The sequence below is a fragment of the Mus caroli genome, chromosome 1 (assembly GCF_900094665.2).
Source record: "Mus caroli chromosome 1, CAROLI_EIJ_v1.1, whole genome shotgun sequence".
NCBI classification, from domain to species: Eukaryota; Metazoa; Chordata; class Mammalia; order Rodentia; family Muridae; genus Mus; species Mus caroli.
The window spans coordinates 122312762-122333360 of record NC_034570.1 but is presented as its reverse complement, the minus strand read 5'-3'; the positions used below and the strand labels follow the sequence as shown (position 1 = coordinate 122333360).

At 46.2% G+C, this 20599-nt stretch overlaps 1 protein-coding gene and 1 long non-coding RNA gene across 3 annotated transcripts in view; one reads left to right on the top strand and one right to left on the bottom strand.

The window, feature by feature from the left end:
• Positions 1–19400, top strand: part of LOC110300820 — a 27890-nt gene extending 8490 nt beyond the window's left edge. Inside the window, exons 2-3 of the long non-coding RNA XR_002378638.2 lie at positions 7366–7465; positions 19168–19400. This is a non-coding gene — a long non-coding RNA (uncharacterized LOC110300820). The remainder of the gene's footprint in view (positions 1–7365; positions 7466–19167) is intronic.
• Positions 8020–20599, bottom strand: C1H1orf116 (chromosome 1 C1orf116 homolog). 2 transcript variants are annotated; one of them, XM_021171086.2, is made up of 4 exons: positions 20352–20599; positions 14890–15075; positions 11437–11617; positions 8020–10294 (listed from the first exon to the last, which is right to left on the bottom strand). In XM_021171086.2, exons 2-4 carry the CDS (start codon positions 14992–14994, stop codon positions 8766–8768), a joined length of 1815 nt encoding a protein of 604 aa, XP_021026745.1. In that variant the 5' UTR covers positions 14995–15075; positions 20352–20599; the 3' UTR covers positions 8020–8765. The 2 variants fall into 2 exon arrangements, with proteins under 2 accessions (XP_021026745.1, XP_029338435.1); XM_029482575.1 differs by lacking the exon at positions 14890–15075 and having other exon boundaries at positions 20352–20582.

The following is a 20599-nucleotide window of genomic DNA, read 5'->3' as shown; positions in this document are numbered from 1 at the left end:
GAGACTAGCTCTCTCCTCTGAGTTTCAGTGGTAAGAGCACTCTCTGCAGGCAAGCTCTCCTCTTACAGGGAAGGTGCACAGATATCTGGTGTTCAGACCTGCCTCCTGGCAGAAAATGAAGGCCCGAAACAGGGCCTGTCCCAGAAGCTGTTAGCTTCTGTAGTCCACACTTTCACCTGCGCAGACTAGTCTCAGAGGGATCCAGGAACCAAGATGGCACCCCCAGGTGCTCCAGCAAAGCCCTCCTGGGCGGGGCAGACACTTCTTCTCTGGCAGGAAAGGTGCTTGGATGTCTGGAGCCCGAAATAGTGTCTGCCTCAGAAGCTGTCCTCTAGGGGTGTGTCTGCCAACTTCGTGTCCAGGTGACCCGGTGCTAGCGCTGACCAGAAGGGATTTGTGACCCTGATGAGGCCGGCTTTTCTGCTTCCCTAATGCTGTCTCAGGTCCCGTGCGGTTGGATTGGAACAGAAGTTGTGTTCCACTCAGCGGTGGGCCTAAGACCACGTGGAGAGTCCTCTAGGGGAGCTTGGGGGTATCCGCAGACTCTGCGCCCAAGGTGACTCTATTTTCTTCCAGGCCTTTTGTGGGGGTGTTGGGTGGTAATGGTAGGGAGCATATAGTAGATCAGAATCACTCCTCTCATGACCAGGGACCGATACAGAGTAACGGGTCTTGGGACCCACAGCCAACTTTAAGGCCAGCCTCTCAGTGGTTTAAGAACCTACACTAGGTACTACTACCTCTTGACGTGCTCATTTTTCTAAGGGCACCAAACTAGGGACCAGGCTTTATCACATGTCCTTTTTCATTAAAATTCTCAAGATACTGTTCAGTCTGTCCTCTCGAACTATCCTCTGCTGCCTCCGAAGACTCCAAGCATGGGCCTACAGAGTTGTTATTAACATGGCTGGTTAGGACCTCCCCCAGCACCCCAAGGCCCTGGATTGAGACAATGTCTACACATATGTGTGTCAAGGCTGGCTTCCAAGATGACAACTGGAAGATGACCATCTCGTTACATCCCACGTGACAAGTCTCAGTGTGAATATATAAATTATGTTATTAAATATACTTTATTACATATAGTATATTAACCAGGCATGGTAGCACACAGCTGCAATCCCAATAAAGAGGTTGATGCCAGATACAGGAGGATTGTAAATTTCAGGTCAGCCTGGCCTACAATGAGACTCTGTCCCAACTAAACAAAAATTAAAAAGATGCACCTAAGGCTTGGAGAATCAAAAGCGCCCCACCTTTTGTTTGAATTCTAGGAATGATGACCTTTTGTAGCACACTGCACCCTATTTAATCATGTGTTGTTCAACAGATGTCATTGCATGCTTACGTCACGCAGAGTGCTGAGCAATATGGATGGTATGTAATACGGCATTGCTTGCTCATCCTACGGAGCTTTGTCTAACAGTGGCACTGACGTTAGCAAAATATCTATGAGCAAATGCTTTTGGAGGAAGCATACATTTCTATAAACTAGAAAGATGATTGCAACTCAGGAGGGAAAAGGCAGGTTATGCTGGAACATACACAGTTTGGAGTCGATGTTTAAGAGTTTTACTTGGGATCAGTGAGAATGTTCAGTGAGTTGAAGTACTTGGTGTCAAGTCTGATGACCTGAGTTCCATCCCTAAAGTGTGCTACTACTTCTGTGTATGTCCTACAGCATGTGCAGCACACAAATAGATAAATAGATGTAATTTAGAAAAAAAATATTTTGGTCTGTATCCTAAGAGTAGTGGGAAAGTTGGTCATGATGAATTCAGCTTTCTATCTTGAAACTTTAAATTATTTTGCAATGATATTGAATTTATAAAAGGTTACAGAAGCTAAAACATTGATACTCAAAATATACAAAAGTTTCAAAAATATATGAGTTCTCACATAGGCTTCACCCAGCTTTCTCAAATGTCAATATCTTGCAAGGCTCTGTTAGCAAATTAGAATGTCCTTTGCTAGTGCAGGATTCAGCCCACGGTCACATATAGCCTCCGTGTGTTATCTCTCATGTCTCTTTCAATATGTGATGATTTCTTAAGACTGTGTTTTTCAAGACCTTGAAGTCTGTGAAGAAAAATACTGGCTAATGCTTTGGTGGACTATCTCCCACTTTGTATTTGATGTGTTCTCATGCTTAAGGTGATTTATTTATTTATTTATTTTGGCAAGAATAACAAAAATCTTAAATTTTGTTGATCATTGAACATATCTGCTAAGCATTTATTTGCAAAGATACTATTTTCCTTCAGTATATCTTTCATTTGTTTGTTTTTAAGACAGGGTCTCACTAGGTAGCTCTGGTTGGCCTGTAATTTGCTGTGTAGACCAGGCTAATCCAAAACTCATAGAGCTCTGCCTGATTCTGCCTGCAGAGTGCTAGGATTAAAGGTGTGCACCACTATTCTGGGCTTGTAAGGTGTTCTGTTGTTGTTTTGTTGAGACATATGCTGAGGTTATGCCAATATCTCATTGTATTTCCTCTGTGAGTTTCAGTACACATTGATAATCCTACAGTTTTCTGAATGATGCTCTTTATTGCTGACAATCATCTTGCCTTTATTTATCAGAATTGTAGCATGTATCTTTTTCAGGATTTAGTATTAATTAACCTAGTTATTTATATCAGTATAGGATCATTGGTGTTTTCTTTTATTCCAAGGAGTACAATCCATACATTTATTTGTTGCTCAACATTTTTGTGTTTAGCTAAGAGAACTTTGTGTTCTGCTGACATTCTTCCAACGTGCCACTGTCATTGCTTGGATAGTCCTTTGTTTTTTTGGTAGCACAAGGAAGGCATTTGAAGCCCATTGTATCTTCTTTCTGCACTTGTGTAGAACTCTACAAAGAGTTCTCTTCTTCTGGTAGGGAATGGTGTTGAGAACTCATAGTTTGGGTGTTAGATATGCTCATGGCTACAGGGATCCTTTTGTTCCCAGATTTTTTCAGGGAGAGAGATAGGAAAGATGTCCAAGTAAATGTATACCTATGTCTCTGTCTATGATTATCTATCATCTGTCTGTCTGTCTTCAATCTGTCTATCTCCCATCTACCCACAAGTTACTAGATTCCTCCAATTCCAAACCAGCTTACAGGGTTCATTCGAGCCTTTATTTTAGAGTGTATAGCTCCTTTTCCCAGCAATAATGTTTGTCTTCTTTATTCATAACATAGTCACCTACTCATTGCTGTAATACACATAATGCACTTTCAAATTATTTAACCCGTAAGGGTGATACACACACTTATGAAATAGTATCTGCCTATTTTGGAAAAAAAAAGCACTGTCAAATTATGGTGTGCATGTGTGTATGCTCGTGTGTGTGTGTGTCCACGCGCACTCGGATATATGTGTGTTGTACACTTGTGTGTGTGTGTTCATGTGTGCATACATATTTGTGTCTATGTGTGTGTGTTCTTGTGTGCTTGTGTATATGTTCCTGTATGTGTATACTCATATGTGTATGCATGTTCTTGTGTGTGTGAGATCATGTGTATGTGCTCATGTATGAGTACATTCATGTGTGTATGTGTGAATGTGCTCATATGTGTATGTGCTTGTGTGTTTATGTGTGCGAACACTCGTGTATGTGTGAGAATGCATGCTCTGTGTGTGTGTGTTGGGGATTTGAACTCAGATCCTCATGTTTGCAGAGTAAGTGTTTTTACTCTTCTTATTTTAATTTCCTTCCTTTCCCCTGTCCCTTGATATGATTTCTAGCACAGTTACACCAATGTCTTCTATTTGTAGTCCATTTTAGAGTGCCCCTCTCCCTCTCCCTACACTATGGATGTTGGTTTTCTTGCTGGTTTAGTATTTGATGGCTGTGTGAAATGGCACCAAGGCTTTTAAGTTTGAACTATGTACAAAGGTATACAGAGTATCCCCTTCTGTCCATTTCCACTCCCCCTGTTTCCATGGCTTCCCTGCCTGAATTTTACATTGACTTATATACAAATACACGTGTCCCTCTTTATTACAGTGAAAACTAGTGCAATGGGGCAAATATCCTCCTGGTTCTTGGGTAGGCATGGACTGAGGCAGATTGGTGGTGTGAAAAAGCAGACAAGCACATCAGTGCTGTAATAGACCTGGTTACATCTCCTACCCCATTTTATGAGCAAGACTGAAATTCACTGGTCCAGGGCTTTCCCAGGATGTCATCATATTTTAGACTATTTTGAACTCTTCATCCTTGGCAGATGATCAACAAAGATGAAAATTCTGCTAGGGAACAGGCAAGAGAATGACAGTCTAGAATGCTTCCTGTCTTTAACTCACGTGTGTGTGCCTGGTGCCAGTGATGACCATGACAGTGATGATGGCTCCTGTAATCCCTAGGATCCTGACACCAGGAAGGGTGAGAGAGCCCATCACATGCCCCTCTTGACTCTTCCACACTAACAGCTGATCCATGCCAGAGAGATGCCAATCTTAGTTTTACAAGGTGTTCCAGGAATCTTGAAATATTTTTAGCTTTTATCTCTTGATTTGGGTACACGTCCTTCCTTGAGCGTAAGTTAGTAGGAAGATGAAGAAGCTGACAGTCTGGTCCCTGACCATATAAGATTGACAATCAAGGAAGTTGGTTTTGAATATTCAGAAGCAGGAAGAATCAGGCTTAGTCTCAATAAGACATAAACATCAGATTCAGGCAGATACTTTCATTTTCCAACTACAGGAAGCAAAATGTGGGTGCTGTTGTGTGGACTGGTGGGTGAGCCAAAGACTGGACTACTTTGGACTTCATAGGTTTCGTGTTTCCTTGAAGAATTTAGTTTCCTGAGAACTTGGCTTCCAACTTTGCATATACTCCATGAGAGAGAGGGATTTAGAGTTAAAAGGCTACACTGTAATTTACTGAGTTGCTACAGTGTGCCTGTGACTGTTCTCTATGTGTTTAATATCCCTTATTCATCCTCACAATCTTAAACTACTAGCAGTACTACCCTCATTTCACTCATGAAAACTTTTAAGAGTCAGCGGTGAAACCCACAGATTTCTTGATTTGTCTATAATGAATTTTAGATTTGAGAATGCGTTGGTAATGCCCCATAGTCACCCACAACACAGAAATTTCAGAGAAGCATTACATCTGCAATCCTGCATAGAATCTGATGGAGAAGAACAGGAGAAATCCTGTCTATCCTGGACCTAGGAGATTGAAACCTCACATACCGATGGCATACTCTTCCACTCACACTGACAACCATGTAAGCCATAGAGAGGAGAGGGCACCTTGCTCGTGCCTGTGTCCCTTCATTCTTCATTTTCAGGTCAGATTCAGCACATGAATGAGAGAGCCTGTACTCTCCCTCTTTAACCTGCCTCTCTTCCCACAGAACACACAGCAATGTTTGCACCGTTACTCACTCACTCACAGGTCATAGGATGGCTTTTGCCAAACTATGCTTCCTCTGTGGGGAAGCACAGAGGTGAGCGAGCCTGTCTGGACTTCACTGTAAGATGGCGTGAATGTCTGTCTCACCACTCTGCAATCTCAGTGCTGTGCTCCTAGGGTAGCACAGAAGTGGTGACTCAGGGAGGCAGCTATCCATACATCTACAGGCACGTATCCCACTGGGCCAGGCTTGGGGGAAGCCTACCTCTATATTTGGAAGATGGCTTGCATGCAGCAGCAGCAGCAGCAGCAGCAAGACTCTGGTGGGATATCACAGACATCTAAAACCCAAGAGAGAGTAGAGCAATCTGGTCTTTAAAATCATACATGGTTTTGCAGACCTTTACACAAAAGCTCTTGACAAGAGATAGCAGCTCTTAACCCACTCCCACCTCACCAGTGCAAGACGACTTAAGGGGTGCCTAACTGGGTACAAGAAGATAGACCCGTCAGAATGGTTGGATGTGATATCACTTTGGGGGAGATGATGTCCTCACTGAACCTTTATGCCCCTCTTTAAAATGAAGATGGACAAGTTTGGGTTGATATTCTTGAATCCTAAAAAGCATTCTCTTTTCCTTCTTGTGTATGTGTGTGTGCCTGGAGAGAGGGGGGGGGGAGGGAGGGAGGGAGGAAGGAAGGGAGGGAGAGAGGAAGGGAGGGAGAACATGAATGAATGAATGAATGAATGTGCACATGGAGGATTCCATTTTGGTTTTTGAGACAGCATCACCCAGAAAGCTCCAGAAATCGTCCTCTGTCTCTGTCTCCTCAGAACTGAGATTATAAGCATGTGTTACTACGCATAGTTTCTTTTTCATTTTTGCATTTTTAAAAAATGTGTTCACAAGGGACTGAACTCATATCCTCATGCTGGTGTGGTGAACATTTGCTTTCTGCTCTCCTCAGCTTTTTAAAGTAGATTATTCTCAGAAGGACAAGCATATGGGAAACGTGGATCTTCAGCTACAACAGAAAGGAGTCATTCACACTGTTGAGTAAAGATGCCCTTTAGGGGATGGGGGAATGAGGAAGACACTGTGGTGAAGATACAGAGAGGCAGGTGCGGGCTGTAAGTGGCTTGGAGGACTGAGATCTTTCCTTTCTTATGGATGAAGATGTTGCCGGTGGCACTTCTGACCAACACAAGGCTACCCTTGTGTTGCTCCTAGACTCTCAGGAAGCCTCAGTACCAACTGAGGTTTTATTCAGGGTTCTCTCTTAATCATTCAGTGAGTAGGGAACCAACTTGTGTCTTGAAATACACATAGAAAATAGCACCTAATAGAGCAAGCCACGTCAGTCATCTAGAATTGGCCTTCTGTGTTTTGAGAGGCTGTAATAATGGAGCTTGGCCAATGTGGGAGTCCCTACCAGCTCTGAGAGATCAGGTCTTCACCTGGGAAACAGGTAGCAGACATTTGGGTGTGTGAGTATGTGGGGGTGTGTAAAGAGTGTACACAGAAACTGCCACACCCACACCCCACATACCATGATGGGGTGGAGTCATGCATAGCCCTTAATCCTAACTGTCTCATTGTTAGTTTTGATCTTTGACAGCAATGGGTCTCTAAGGACACAAAGCAGAGATGAACGAAGGACCTAAAGAGCATCGTTACACAACAGTTGCTTACCTGCTCTTCTTGGGCATCTCCATAACCACTGGCACACAGCTATCATAGCATACACTACTGAAAGGAAATTAGAGCCATGTCTGGCCATACTTGGTTATTAAGGCCACAAGACTTACCCAAGTCACTCAAGATGTATAGAACTTGTTGGGGAATTTGGAGGAAGAATAGTTCTGAGTTACTAAGAGTTACAATATACACTCCTTGTTAAAGAAAAAAGAACCAACGGCATCACATAGTATTCCCAATAGTTCACTCAGTGCTTTGGAAGATGCTTTAGAATTCAGAAGGTTCTAAGGCTGAGTCTCTTATTATAGTGACAATGGACGTCTGAAGTGCTGTGTGCAAGAACACTGACTAGGGATGCAGTGGAGGCACAATGGAGTAGCAACCTGACTGACCTGACAACTGTCTTAGGTGAGCTGCATCATATGTATATTTTTTGTCCTGGTTTCAGCTTTAGCTGTTACTAAATGGCAGGTGTACTGATGTAGCACCTCCTTTTCTGGTGGCTGCAGGGAGCTTTAAGATCTCTCTGAGTTCCAATTGTCTGTGTATGTGTTGGGTTTCCATCATCAGAGCTGAGAAAACCTGAACATGTATGTGTGTGTGTGTGTGTGTGTGTGTATGTATGTATGTATGTATGTATGTATGTATGTATGTGTGTACAAGTTCAGAAGTCTTTGGAGGCCAGAGGAGAGCGCTGGATCTCCTGGATTTGGAACCGGAGTTATAGGCAGTTGTGAGTAGGTGCTCAGAATTGAATTTGGGTCCTCTGAAAGAGCTCTTAACCATGGAGTCCCCTCTCTAGCCCCCAGGAAACCTGAACACTTTTGAACAGCAGGGAGAAGTTCAGAAATGACTCTGTGTGTTTATAAAGCTGTTGGGCTGGGCTGGGCTTCCAGCTCAGTGCTGACGTGTCCTGAAACCAGCCACGGAGACAGAAAGCAGGAAGAACAGGGACTCCAGAATTGTGGGCCATGGCACAGTTTATTAATGTATTCTTCAAGCTGACAACAAGAATCCTTCCAGGTAGAAATGGAGGAGTGTGTGGCCATATATTCAGTTTCCTCAGACCTGGGAGTGGCCCCCTGCTATCCAATGGCTTTGAGATCTAGAGACAGGCATATGTCCTAGCCTGCAAGAAGTGATAGGGAAGGCAGTGGGTAAAGACACCAAACCAAATCCCCTTGGCCTCAGGACATGTCTGGAAGGCCCTGAGAGAGGGGCACAGCAAATACAAGCCAGTCTCACTCCAGTTACTGCAGAAACTCAGCCTGTATTTCATGCCACCATAGTCTCGTGCTCTGTGTAATTCATCTTTTTAAGTTGCTTCTGCGTCCTTTGTGTCCTTTGACTTTGCTTCTCAGGTTTGGCCACTCTGCTCGACTCAGTACTGGGACAGGCTGAACTTTGCACTTGGAAAATCTCAACCAAGAGCAGAGTTCTGAACAGTGACTCCTTTTGCTATAGAAACAGTGTCAGTGATATGCAAGTCCCCCCACCTCTCTCTCTCTCTCTCTCTCTCTCTCTCTCTCTCCTTCTGTGAGTCTAATCAGTAGCACAATTGCCTGAGTACAGACATCTCCTTGGCCTCAAGCCTCTTCCTTCTTCACCTCAGACAGGAAGGAAGCCAGCTCTGAGCTGTGAGGTTGCAAAGGCTCTAGGTAGAGCCAGTCTCTTCTGGCAGGTTAGCATGGGCTCTGCCATGCCTACGCTACTCCTTCAGCAGCCCCAGCTTCTTCAGAGCCTCCCTCCTGTGCCCATCAGGAATGCCCTTTGGGGATATCTTGACACTGACACAGGGGGGTCGAGGAAGCTTGTCATAACTCTGTCCTTTGAAGGATGGCTGCTGGGAGCACTGGTCCTGCTCCAGGCCAACCAGCTTGCCCCCCTGGATTCCTGCAAAATCCTTTCCCATGCCCAAGGAGGCAGGCCGGGGCCGGGAATTACGAAAGGCACTGGGTGAAACCTTGTCCAAGAAGGGGCTCTTTCCCAGAGATGTGCTGGTTTGGCCGCTGGGGTCTTTTTTCTCAGCTGCTGAGAGATAGCTGCTCAGCCCTACGCCTGAACGCTCCAGAGTATTGGACTTGAAGTTCATCTGTCTCAGGCCAGGGATGCTACTTTCCTGGAGGGTCAGCCGTGGGTCAGGCTTGGGCTGTGTTCGGGAACTGTTCTCCTTTGAGGCCTTAGGGATAGGAATGGGCATAGACTTGGCCTCTGCAACCTTTCCTGGAGGGGTTTCCTGGGTAGGAATCCAACTCTTGCTGAGAGAGTCCATAGGAGCGACAGCCTTCATTGGGGACACTTTCCCTGCTGCAGAAGCAGTTCCCAAGACCAGAGCTGGAGATGCTGGCCGAGCAGGAGCCCGGGCCTGGGAAGGGGTCTGAGGCTGAGCCTCCCTGACTTTGAGGGTACTGGTATGTTTATTTACAAGCAGACTGGGATCATCTTGGTCCTGGGGCAGTCCTAGCTTTTCCAGAGCCTCTCTGCGGGCTTTCCTTTGTTCTTGCAAAGAAGAGACAGGGTCTGTAGCTTCAGTGTGATTTGACAGCCAGTTCTGGGGATGGCTGTGGAAACTGCTTCGGCTGCTCTTCAGGACTATATTAGGTGGCAGCTTACGGGCCTTTGAGGTTGTGAGAGGAGTCTGCTGGATGTTTGGCTTGACCCCTGAAGGTAGAGAAGGTTCTTCAGCTTTCGTGGGCTGAGATGACTGGGCCGGAGGCTGCTGTAGTTGCTGCGGCCCCTCTGTCCAGCCTTTCTCCGTGGCTTTATGGGACACGGTTTCAGAAGACATTTCCACTTTCTTCTGGGAATGTGGACTTCTCTCCAGAGAGTGGACCTGTGGTGTGTGTGTCTGTTCTCCTGGCTTTTTAGGTGGGCTCTCTTCCCCACTTTCCTTTGGTCTAATGTCCTGAAAAGCTTCTGGCGGGGGTATAAGAACTGTGTTCAGGTCAAGGGTACCCTTCTGGGATGGGAATGGTGGCTGGATGGTCTTAGCCTTAGCGCCCTGGCTGGTTTGTCCTTTCTCAGGCTCCTCTAAGAATACCTCAGATGCTTCAGAGATGGGGCTTTTAGTCTGGGTGGCGCTTTCCCTGAGGTTCTGGCTTCTGCCAAGATGAAGGTTTCTGGGAAGGCTATAGGAACCAGACCTGAGACCCAGGCTGTGAGACTCAGGAGGACACGAGGACTGGGCTGCTCTCTTTGGCACTGGCACCTGCTGAATGTCTGTGGCCTCTGGCTTTCCTGTGGGGATTAAGGAGAACAGAAGGAAGGAGTAAACAGACTGAAAATGCTGCTAGAGCAGAAAGCACATCCCTCCCCAACTCTCTTCCCCAACAGTGGCGATTGCTTTCTTTGGTCTGCTTTTAACAGGGCAGCTCTGTTTTCTGGAGGTCACATAGACTAATGGATAAAGAATGGCCGGGTTTTTGTGGACTGAGAACTGGCTTTTCATAGCAGTTGGAAGACATCACTTCCGAGTTGCTTCCAATCCTTGACTTAGGCTCTCCCAGCCTTCTGTTCCTGCGCCAAAGTCAGGGAGAGACTTTAAGATCTTTACATTCTTTGTAGCTATCATGGCTCCCAGGTCACAGAGCCATGGAAGTGCCTGATCTAAACTTGATGTGCTTTGGCCTTCTACTGTCAATTCCTAGGAGAGCTTGGTGTTTCTGTGATAGCTAGTGATCATACCAGTGACTGACATGGTATCTTGCCCTAGTGATCTTGGCAGGTATGTGAGGCCCACTGGGCCCAGTGAATTAGCTTCAGGACACAATGAAGTTTCCATTTCTACTCTGTCTAGATGGTGGGGGGGGGGGGCAGCCCAAGGCCATGTTAATAAGTACTTACTGAATTAGCAAACAATACCAGTGTGACATCCACAGTAGCAGTGTTTTCTGTTTACCCTGGAACACATTCTCGCACACTTGGGTGCCACCCCATGCTCTTTTCCTGAGTTGGGACTCCACAGGCTTTCTGCTGTGTCTTTACAGGGGCCTCAAGGTACCACATATGCTGGAACACCCCTCTCTTATCTCCCAGTCTTGTTCTCTGGCTCGCCCAGATTAGCTCCCCTACGCTGACTCATTGTCTCCTAGGCCAACTGCTTAGGCCTCCCTGACTCCTCAGTACATGAGGTAGCCTATCACTTTTTAAGTTCTTCCCTGACCGGAAGAGAGCCAGGCAAACTCCTTTCTTTCCGAGGTCTCTGTTACTTCGTATAAAACCACAGAAAGCTGGTTTCTCAGGAAGCCTCTCCTTGAGTCTGGCTAGGAGAGCACAGGGCTCCCTTTTCTGCCTGGGAACTTGTCCCAGAGGACAAGCAAGGTGGGAAATGTTTAGGAGACTCTGGTCTTCTGAGTGCTGCTTCCCTGACAGACTCTTACCTTGGGGAGCCTGTTGGGTGGTGGTGGGTAGGGCTCGGAAACTCCGAGGACTGGTGGCTGGCTCTGACTCGTCTGTGGAGAGCCCACTGTCAGCTTCAACCTCCAGGGAGCCAATGGTCTTCTCCAGGAAGAGCAGACACTCCTTTTCTTCAGCAGACAGGAAGTCGTAGCTGCTGTCACTCTGTTGGGAGAAGCAGCTATGAGGTTGGTGGTGGGGATGGGAGTGTTGAGACTCACCCTGCTGTTGGGGAAGAAGCTGGCAAGCTTTCCCTGGCTCTGCTCTGCCAACTTCTGAAGCTGCTTCCTGCAACAGTGGGTACCAAGGAGAACTGGCAGGCTGAAGCCCACCAGGACTCAGTTCGGAAGGCTAGGCAGGCAGGCAGGTGGCAAGGGCACTTTTCTGTTGTTTAGTCCTGAGTAGGTAGACTATTTAGGGGCACAGATCAGAAGCAGCCCCAGGTTTTCATTCCAGTCCTATGAGTCCTTAATATTTCAAGAAGTATGTCTTCCATCTAACCCTGAATTGTAAAGGCCAACAGCACAGCTAAAACTTGACTGGTATCTGGTAGCTCCTTTAACTTTTCAAAGCACTTCTGCCTCTTCTCAACTACTACCTGGCAGGCAGGCCAGTGCCAACAGCAGCTACGTGCACGCCAAAAGGAGCCATGGGGATACTTGGCATTTGGTCTGAGTTTTTGCTTGGCATTTCCATTCCTTGTCACATTGTCTGTGATGCTTCAGATCTGTGACTGTTGCAGCCTCCCTGAGATTGCTGGTGAAGGTTACCAGACAGGCTTAAACTTTCCTGGGGAGAAGAGATGGTGATACAACCCTCCCAGTCGGGCCTGTCCCATAAGTCACCTGCCAGATGCCTGCTCAAGGGAGAGTCCCCCAGACAGCTCTTGCCATTAAAAGATCTTCAACACTGCCCTCTGCATCTCTCCTTTACAGATGACCCAATGGAGCGTGACTACTCTAACTGATATCTTCCAGTCAGAAACAGGATGATGTCTCTGTGTCCCCAGTCTCTCATGTCAAAGGGAAGATGGGCATATCCTGCGAGCACTTTGGATTTATATGTGCATGCATTGGCTTTTCTACTCCCTGTTTATCTATCAAAACTTATTATCTAGGCATCCAGGTGTGCTGGGCACACTACTGAGTTCCAGGAATACTCTATCTCCAAAACTAACGAACGACCCATAAACCCATTAACTATATTAAACATTAACATTTGGTAGAAACCTTTCATAAACGTCAGATTTTCTCTTCCTTTCTTGTCTCCTTCTCCTTTTCTTTTTTCCTGAGACAGCACCTCCTGTAACCTAGGCTGTCCTTGAACTTGCTCAGTAGCCAAGGATGCCCTTGAATTTCTGATTCACTTCCCTCCATCTGGTATTTAACTAGGTTTTGTGTGTGTCGGGGATCTAACCAGGCCTTTGTGCATGCAGGGCAAGCACTGTCCCCCTCCCCCATCCCCCCCGCTCAGGCGTACACTGTGTGTAAGAATGATGAGCAGCAAAGCAATGCTTACGTTGGGATGGAAGGCACACCTCCTCCTTCATTCCAACCTTATAAGACCAGAGTTTAAACTCAGGCCCAGAAAAAGGATAGTTTCTTCCATGCCCTCACAAACAGATAAGCATTGATTTTGGACATTGATTCTGTCTCTGTTCAGAAAGGGCCATTTATTTTCTACATAGGGGCTTTATTTCTTATACTGTTTAGAAATCTTTATTACTTTGTACATGTGTATGTGTGGGCATGTGTGTGCTACTGTACGTGTAGAGATCAGAAGGAGTTAGTTTCCTCCTTGTGCCCTGTGGATTCTGAGAATAGGACTCCATCTTTATTTCCTGAGACATCTTGTGAACTCTGTTTATTTAGAAGGTTTCACTGTACAGTCCAGCCTGGCTGATAATATGTTGTCTCCCTACCTTAGCTTTCTCTGTGTTGAGACTGGATGTGTGTCAATATACTCACTAAGAATAGCTTCTTGTTTTCCTTTTTCTTACTTCATAAGGCACTGGGGATGGACACACTGGCAGCAGCCTAGCTTTCTAGACGTTCTTTTATGATGCTTAGCTGTTGTCCTTTAACCCCAGACACTCCCTTTTGGGGGGAACTTCTAAGACTCAGCTGATAAAACTTAGATTGCTCAGTGATCTCAGAAAGTCACAAGGTTCACATAGCCCCTCCCCAAGGTTATGTAGGCAGTAAACAGATGTGTGTTGGGGGGTGGGGAGAGAGCAAGAGAGTCAGAGAGAGGCAGGGACACAGAGACAGAGACACAGAAAGAGGGAGGGAGAGAGAGGGGGGAAAAGAGAGAGAGAGAGAGACTGACTCTTTGCAAGTTGGTCAGGGAGCTACAAGGAACGGGTTTTGAGCTGTCACCTATGCTGGTGGCTTTTTGGCAATGCCTGAGAGTCACACATGCTTCTGTAAGTAGACTCCATATTAGGATCATGTCTTCGGTCTGTCTGTGCCCTATCAAGCCTCCCCAGGGAAAGTCAAACATCACATCCATCTTATTACTCCCTTGAAAACCATCATCACTGGGTGTTAATATTTTCCCTACTTTGAAACTGAGGAGACGTGCCCCGAGTGGTGGTGCACACCTTTAATCTCAACACTCGGGAATCAGAGGCAGGTGGATCTCTGTGAGTTGAAGGTCAGCCTGGTTGACATAGTGAGTGCCAAGGCTAGCCAGAGCAACATAGTAGGACCCTGTCTCAAACCACAAACAAACAGCCGGACAGCTCCCAAATTGAAGAGACTGATGCTTAGAGAAATTGGTGATACGCCAAGGTAGTATGGCTTCTAAGTAAGGAATCTGGACTTGTTTGCTTCCATAAGGGCTCCTAACTACTCTGTTCTCTTTGACTTTTGTGGGAAACTGAAGCCATGCTATTCATTGCAGTGAACCCTCTCATCTCCCTCCCCCCTCACTCCCCCTCCCCTCCCCCTTCTCTCCACTAAGACTGGTCTCACTACTATGTTCTGGCTATATTGGAACTTGATCTGTAGACTAGGCTAGCCTCAAATTTACAGAGATCCACCTGCCTCTGCCTCCTGAGGGCTGGGATTAAAGGTGTTTACCACTATGCTTGGACATCACCGAGAATTATAAAAGTCCGTGTGCTACAAAAATCTACTCTCCAGTTTCCAGCCTGACTTAAGTGCCTGCTCCTTTTCTCCACCTAAGCTCTTTGATCTAATGAAAATAGGAATGGGTAGGTATCGATCCCATTGCTCTGAGACTGTCCCACCCAGTTCTCTACAGAAGCAGATGTGACTCAGAGGCAGGAATCCAGTGATTCATTCCCTGGTGAAGAAGATGAAAGAGAAGGTGTGCTGAGTGACAGTGGGTGGCCCAGCGGGGTAGGGCGGGGCGGGGCGGGGCGGGGCCAGTGTGCAGAGCGGACCAGGCTGCGAGAGGGAGAGAGTACATACAGATCCAGAGTGGGTGGAGGTGGTGCTCATCATGTCGCCACAGCTGCCGATGTGGGTCACAGGTTCTGAGCACAGCCCTGCTGGCCAAAGCTCCCTCTTGGGCATCGCCTGAAGCAAGGCGCAGGGGTGGTGAAAGGGGCTCCCAGAGGGGAAGTGAATGGAAGTGAAGAATGTCCCAAGCTGGGCCTGAAAAGAGAACAATCAAAGCCACGTGTGAGCTGAGGCTTCTGCAAAGCTCTGTTCAGGCCCTGGGGTTCTATGATGGCAAGATACCAAGGAAGCAGCGAGCTGGAAGGGGGCTGTGGACCGGCCATGGCCATGTCTGAACTCCACCCCCAGTCTGCATGGAGGGACACACAAGCTGGTTCAAATGCATGCAGAAAGATGGATTCAGGGAGCAGAGGGCAGGCCAGTCAGACAAGAGGTTCTATTCTTTCTCTTAGTTGCTTCCTCCCATTGTGAAGCAAGGAGTTTAGCATATTTTCATTACCCCACCCAGTACATATTACACGGTTGAGAGCTTGGGTTCTGGGTTCAAATTCCAGTTGAGCCACTTAGGTATTTGATTTGAGGCAAATTGCTTGTTAACTATGATTAATGTAAGGATTAAATGAGTGGCCAGTTAGCACACAAAGCTCCATTGGTAGCAGATAATCACCAAGTGAATTTAATAGGTAAGTACTATTGTTCTTATAAAAATCAGACAAGATCCATCTCACACCAAATTAAACCCAAGCACAGGGAGCAAGAAAGAAGGGTTTTGAAGAGAAGAGTCTCTGTCTAAATGGGGGATTCCAGGCCCTTAATAGCATCCTTCTTAAAGTCATTATGAGACTCTGGTACAATGGAATAGCCTATGTAGAACACACTGTATAGGATATGCCCAATAATGTCAGTTGCAGTCATTGTTAATAAGTATCATAAACATGACATGTCACCAATGAGACTCAAGTCATCTTTCTGCCCTGGGCCATCTGAGCATGGCACCTGCAGCAGCCGAGGGCCGTCCTGTTTCCCCTGAGTAACACTTGTCTTCTGCTCTTGCCTACATTCCCAGTGAAGTTTCCTAGAGTACAGCAGATGAACAAGAAAGATGTCTAGTTTAGCTTCTCTCAGACTCAGCTCCGTGTGTGTGTGTGTGTCTGTGTGTGTGTGTGTGTGTGTGTGGTGTAATATTTCAAGTTCATTTCAGAGGCAGTAATAGCAACAAAGCAAACCAACCAACCAACCAAAAACAACTTCATTGCTGCTACTGAGCTTCCCAAGGATTTTCACATCTGGTTGTGGGAAATAGTCCACGAGAGCTGGGAAGGTCAAGAGTAAGTCTCTTTATGGAAAATGAAGGTTTAGAAGAATTATGTACAAACTTAGTATCAGGAGCAATAGGAACATAGGAGAGAGATAGATTTTATGTGATACAAATCCATATTTTGCCTGTAACACTGTACTATATTTTTAATCATTTCTGCTACTCTCCTGAGAGAAGGTAAACTGTCCTGGGACAATCTTGAGATCTGGGGACCTGGAGTTTAGACGCCAGGGTACATACATATTCGTCTGCTAACAGTTGCTCCAGTGCCAGTGTCAGGTTTGGGCTAGATTAGGTGATCTGTCTTCCAGCTCGGCTGCGCTGGCAAGCATAAGGCCTCAACAGGGCTCCCCTCTTGCTTAGGAGAGACCATTAAATAAATCAGGGGAGGGTGAGCAAAACACCGGGGAAAGAAAAGGCAGGGTTCTGAACCAGACACAAGAGTTCAGAGCCTCTCAGGAGATAAGGACAGTGCAGGAGGGAAGGGACAGTGATGAAGCCCTGTGATAATTACCATGGGGTAAGGCAGCTCTAGGATTTCTGCAAAAGGTCAGTTCCTCAATATCCCCAACCCAAAGAAACAGAAACTCAGGAAGCTTCCAGCCTAAGTTCACTCATCCCAGCCACGCAGTTCAGAGCCGTTCCTTCCTCTCTGCAAGGTTAAGGCCACTCAAAAGGAGAAAACAGCTGAGTTCTCAGTCCTATACTGCCCTCGCCAAGGCAGAAGAGCAGGTAGAAAGACAGAAAGACTAAAGGGCCAGAAGGGATGGTGGGGTGAGGGGAGAGATTAGAAATGTCATAGTCTAGGCAGGGCACACCGATTGTTATCGTGAGCTCTCAGCTTCTCGAGACTGCACCGGGTCTGCACAAGAATCACCCACCAGTAGCCAAGCAAGGATGGGAGAGGGACCCAGAGAGCCTTTCCCCCCAACTGCTGAACTACTTCCTAGGGATAGATTCAGGAAAAGAGGGAATGTGACTTCAGTGTACCCCCAGGTGACCTCACCACTGGTCAAAAGATGGCCCTAGATAAACTAAATGGACCACATGACAAAGTCCCAAATCAGGAATCTGGAAAAGGAGCAGGTAGAAGGGAGGAAAGGGTGACAGGATAGGAAGACAGTAAGGATGTGGGAGAGAGCGAGCAGAATGAATTGCATACTTGCATGAAGTTGTCAAAGAGCTTAACTTAATAAAGAATGCAGTCCGAGAAGGCCAATCATCGGACTACTGGGTGAGCTACTTGGAGACTTTATATTACTTTATTTCCTGTAAAGTCAGCAACCAAAAGGAATCTGTGGAATGTTTGTTTAGATTAGCATTTGTGCGCACCTAAAAGGCATTAGGGGCCTGACACTGCATAAGAGAAAAACATCATTTTCAAGGAGTCAGTGTGGATTCAAGGGACTATTTTTGGCTTCAATATTCCATGTATAACCAGAGTAATAAATCTTGAAGGTGACTCACTACAATTAATGTAATCTTTCCTCCAATGGGTGAGGTGCTGCCTCTTACTTTTAGAGAAAATTACTCCCTTTGTTCCTTCATGTGTGCTTTGGGCTGTACTGTGGGTTGCTGGCTTCTTGTTCCTCCCAGGAAGACCAGTGAGCTCTCATTTCTAAGCCAGAAGCAACTGAAGAGATCCCAGACAATGGGCACGGCTCTGCTTCACACTCTTTGTATGCTATTGCTACAAAGTGCTCTCGGATTTGCTAATCAGATCTTCAGTAGAATCTGGTTGTATTGTATTCATTTCACGTCTGAGAAAACTGGCGACTTTCCAAAATTCCTAAGTAGGAATGACTCACACCTACAAAGGACATCTCAAGATATTGACTAGACGCCAGCATACTTAAGTCAGGATCACTGGCCACTCTGCTACTGAGAGCCCAGATCCCCTTGTCTTCTATATCATGCCTTGAAGTCTGTGCATCATCTGGTTCAGTTTTGTATTTCCAGATTGGTCGGTTATTCTGACAACACACACATGAATAAAAACACAGCTCCAGATGCAGTTGCAGAGGATGCTGTTGACACCACCCAGTCACGGGGCGAGTGAGGATTTCCACACCTAGTTTTCTGATACAAAGAATCTGAGCAGAAGAAGTCTTTCTTTTCTCACCACCTTCTCACTCTCCACCCCTGGCTCGGCCTAACCTAGCCGCATTGTGCCCTTCTACCAAATTTATAACCTTGAAACTTGTGTGCTGTATCAGGGCAGCAATCGAAACCCTAGGCATTTCTGCCAGATAAGAAACCTGAGAAACAAGCAGAACAGTCAAGGTGAGAGTTTCATTTCTTTTCACCCTTGACCTCTTTTGGAGACTTAAGGGCAAAAGGAAACAAACTAAGAAATGTGCACGGCCTATAGTCAGGGCCACCTATCCAAAGACACATTAAATATTAACTACATCTCAGAAACTAGCCAAGCCTTGCAAGAGAGTAAATAAATGGCACACAGAGCCCTGGCATCTGGAGCAGTGGGTGTGGAGGAGGGCCGGAGTGCTGTTCTAGGCTATGTGAATCAGACCTCCTCACCATCCTCTCCTATGAGCACGCCTTCCTAAGGACTCATCCTGGAGTCACAGGACAGTTGCTCTTAGGTAAGGGGCTCTGTGTGTTGCTGACGCAGAATGAGCCCTGGCTGGAGAACACCCAGAAAACCTAACACAAGCTCCAAAAGACTAAAATCTGTACCATGTGTACAGCGTTAGTCTCTCTTTTACCGGTGCTTTTGTGGGAGGGACTTGGTAGAAATGCCCTCTGCATAGCAGAGCCTTGTTAAACATTGCAGGTGACTCCTGTGGCCCCTGCTGATGAGTTTATCATCCGTGATAGCAAGTGAAGAGGCTGGCTCTGTGGAGTAGGGGAAAGATAAAACTTAAAGCTCCAGCATTCAGGACCAGAAGCTCGATACAGTCATCTAGGGCTACATGCTGATGTCTTTCCATGTTCCTCTTTCTCTGCAGAAGGCCAGAGGTAAAGTTAGCTGCTGTGTGCTGACCTCCATGCTGATGGGAGCGAGCTTACTTGCTCCCCTGACTGCACTTCTGTGGCAGCTTCTCTAGACAGATGCTCCAGCTACACTTTGTGTCCACGGGGACATCTGAGCCTCTTCTCCTGAGGACTCTGCCGCATCACTCTGACCTGAGCACCAGTTGGAAGTCTGGCTAGGTTTGGTATGTTGAGATGAAATAAAATGTGGGTGAGGCCCAGCATGGCCAAGTAACTTTTTTTTTTTTTTTTTTTTTTTGGTCTACATCTATCAACAGGTAAAACCAGAGATTTAACTAGCTAGTAGACCCGGAGTAAATTTGATCCGAGTTAGAATATTTGTGGGTTTTCCAAAGATAAAATGCTAGCTTGAGTTGGAGTTTCCTCCATATTTCCAAGCCTCAATTCTCCTTGCAAATAATCTAGCTCGGTTCAGACTTTACATATCTGCACAGAGTGCACCATTATCAACTCACACACACACTGCACCCCTTATTTAAATAAAGAGAGACACTGAGCCACGGAGAATTTCCTTTTACAAATGGAATGGAAAACTAAGGTATCTGGCTCACTCGCATGACCCTCCCCTCCATTTGACTCCCTGTGCTCCAATTATCCAGTCACTCACTCCCTTTCAAAATCACTACTTCATCTTAGTGCTCTAGAGATGGAAATTTCCAAATTCTAGGAAAAGGTGGTTTTTTGTTTTGTTTTGTTTTGTTTTTTGTTTTGTTTTGTTTTTTTGTTTTTTTTTTTTTTTTGGGTCAGGTCTTTCCAAGTAGGATAGGCTAGCCTGGAACTTGCTGTATTTCCCAGCAGCCTGGCTTCAAACTTTCCATCCTCCATCTTCAGAGTACTATGATTATGGGTGGATACCACCATGCCTGGGTCTGGCTTCTGTTTGCTCAATATGATTATGTAAGTTAAATAAAGAAACGGAAGAGATGTCCCCCGGTCCTCCATAAAAATATTCCAATTCTGGAAAATCTCAGGCTGACGGAGAGATTTGATCAACAGAGATTGAAAACCCCAGGTCCGGTGTAAAGGGTCACACACTCTTGCGGCACACCTCAGCACAGCCCTATATATAGCTTTGCCTTCCCTTAAAATCTTTTCCCTTGCTGCAGAATAAGCAATAGTTGGTTAGTGATTGACTCACCTTCTCTGGGTTGGGGTCTGAAGACAAGAAAGTAACGCCCTTCTATTCCAGAGGGCAGAGATGGAGACCGCTTGCCTCTCAGGCCGTGTCTCCTACTGGTTTCTTCCTTTGACCTCCTCCTGACTTACCTAGACAGGTAAAAGCTTCACCCGCGCTGCATGGACACACCCTGCTACTGACTCTAAGCCAATCCTAGCTTCCCTCCCTACTCCTCATTCCAGCTGTTCAGTCAGGGAGGACTCGGGAGG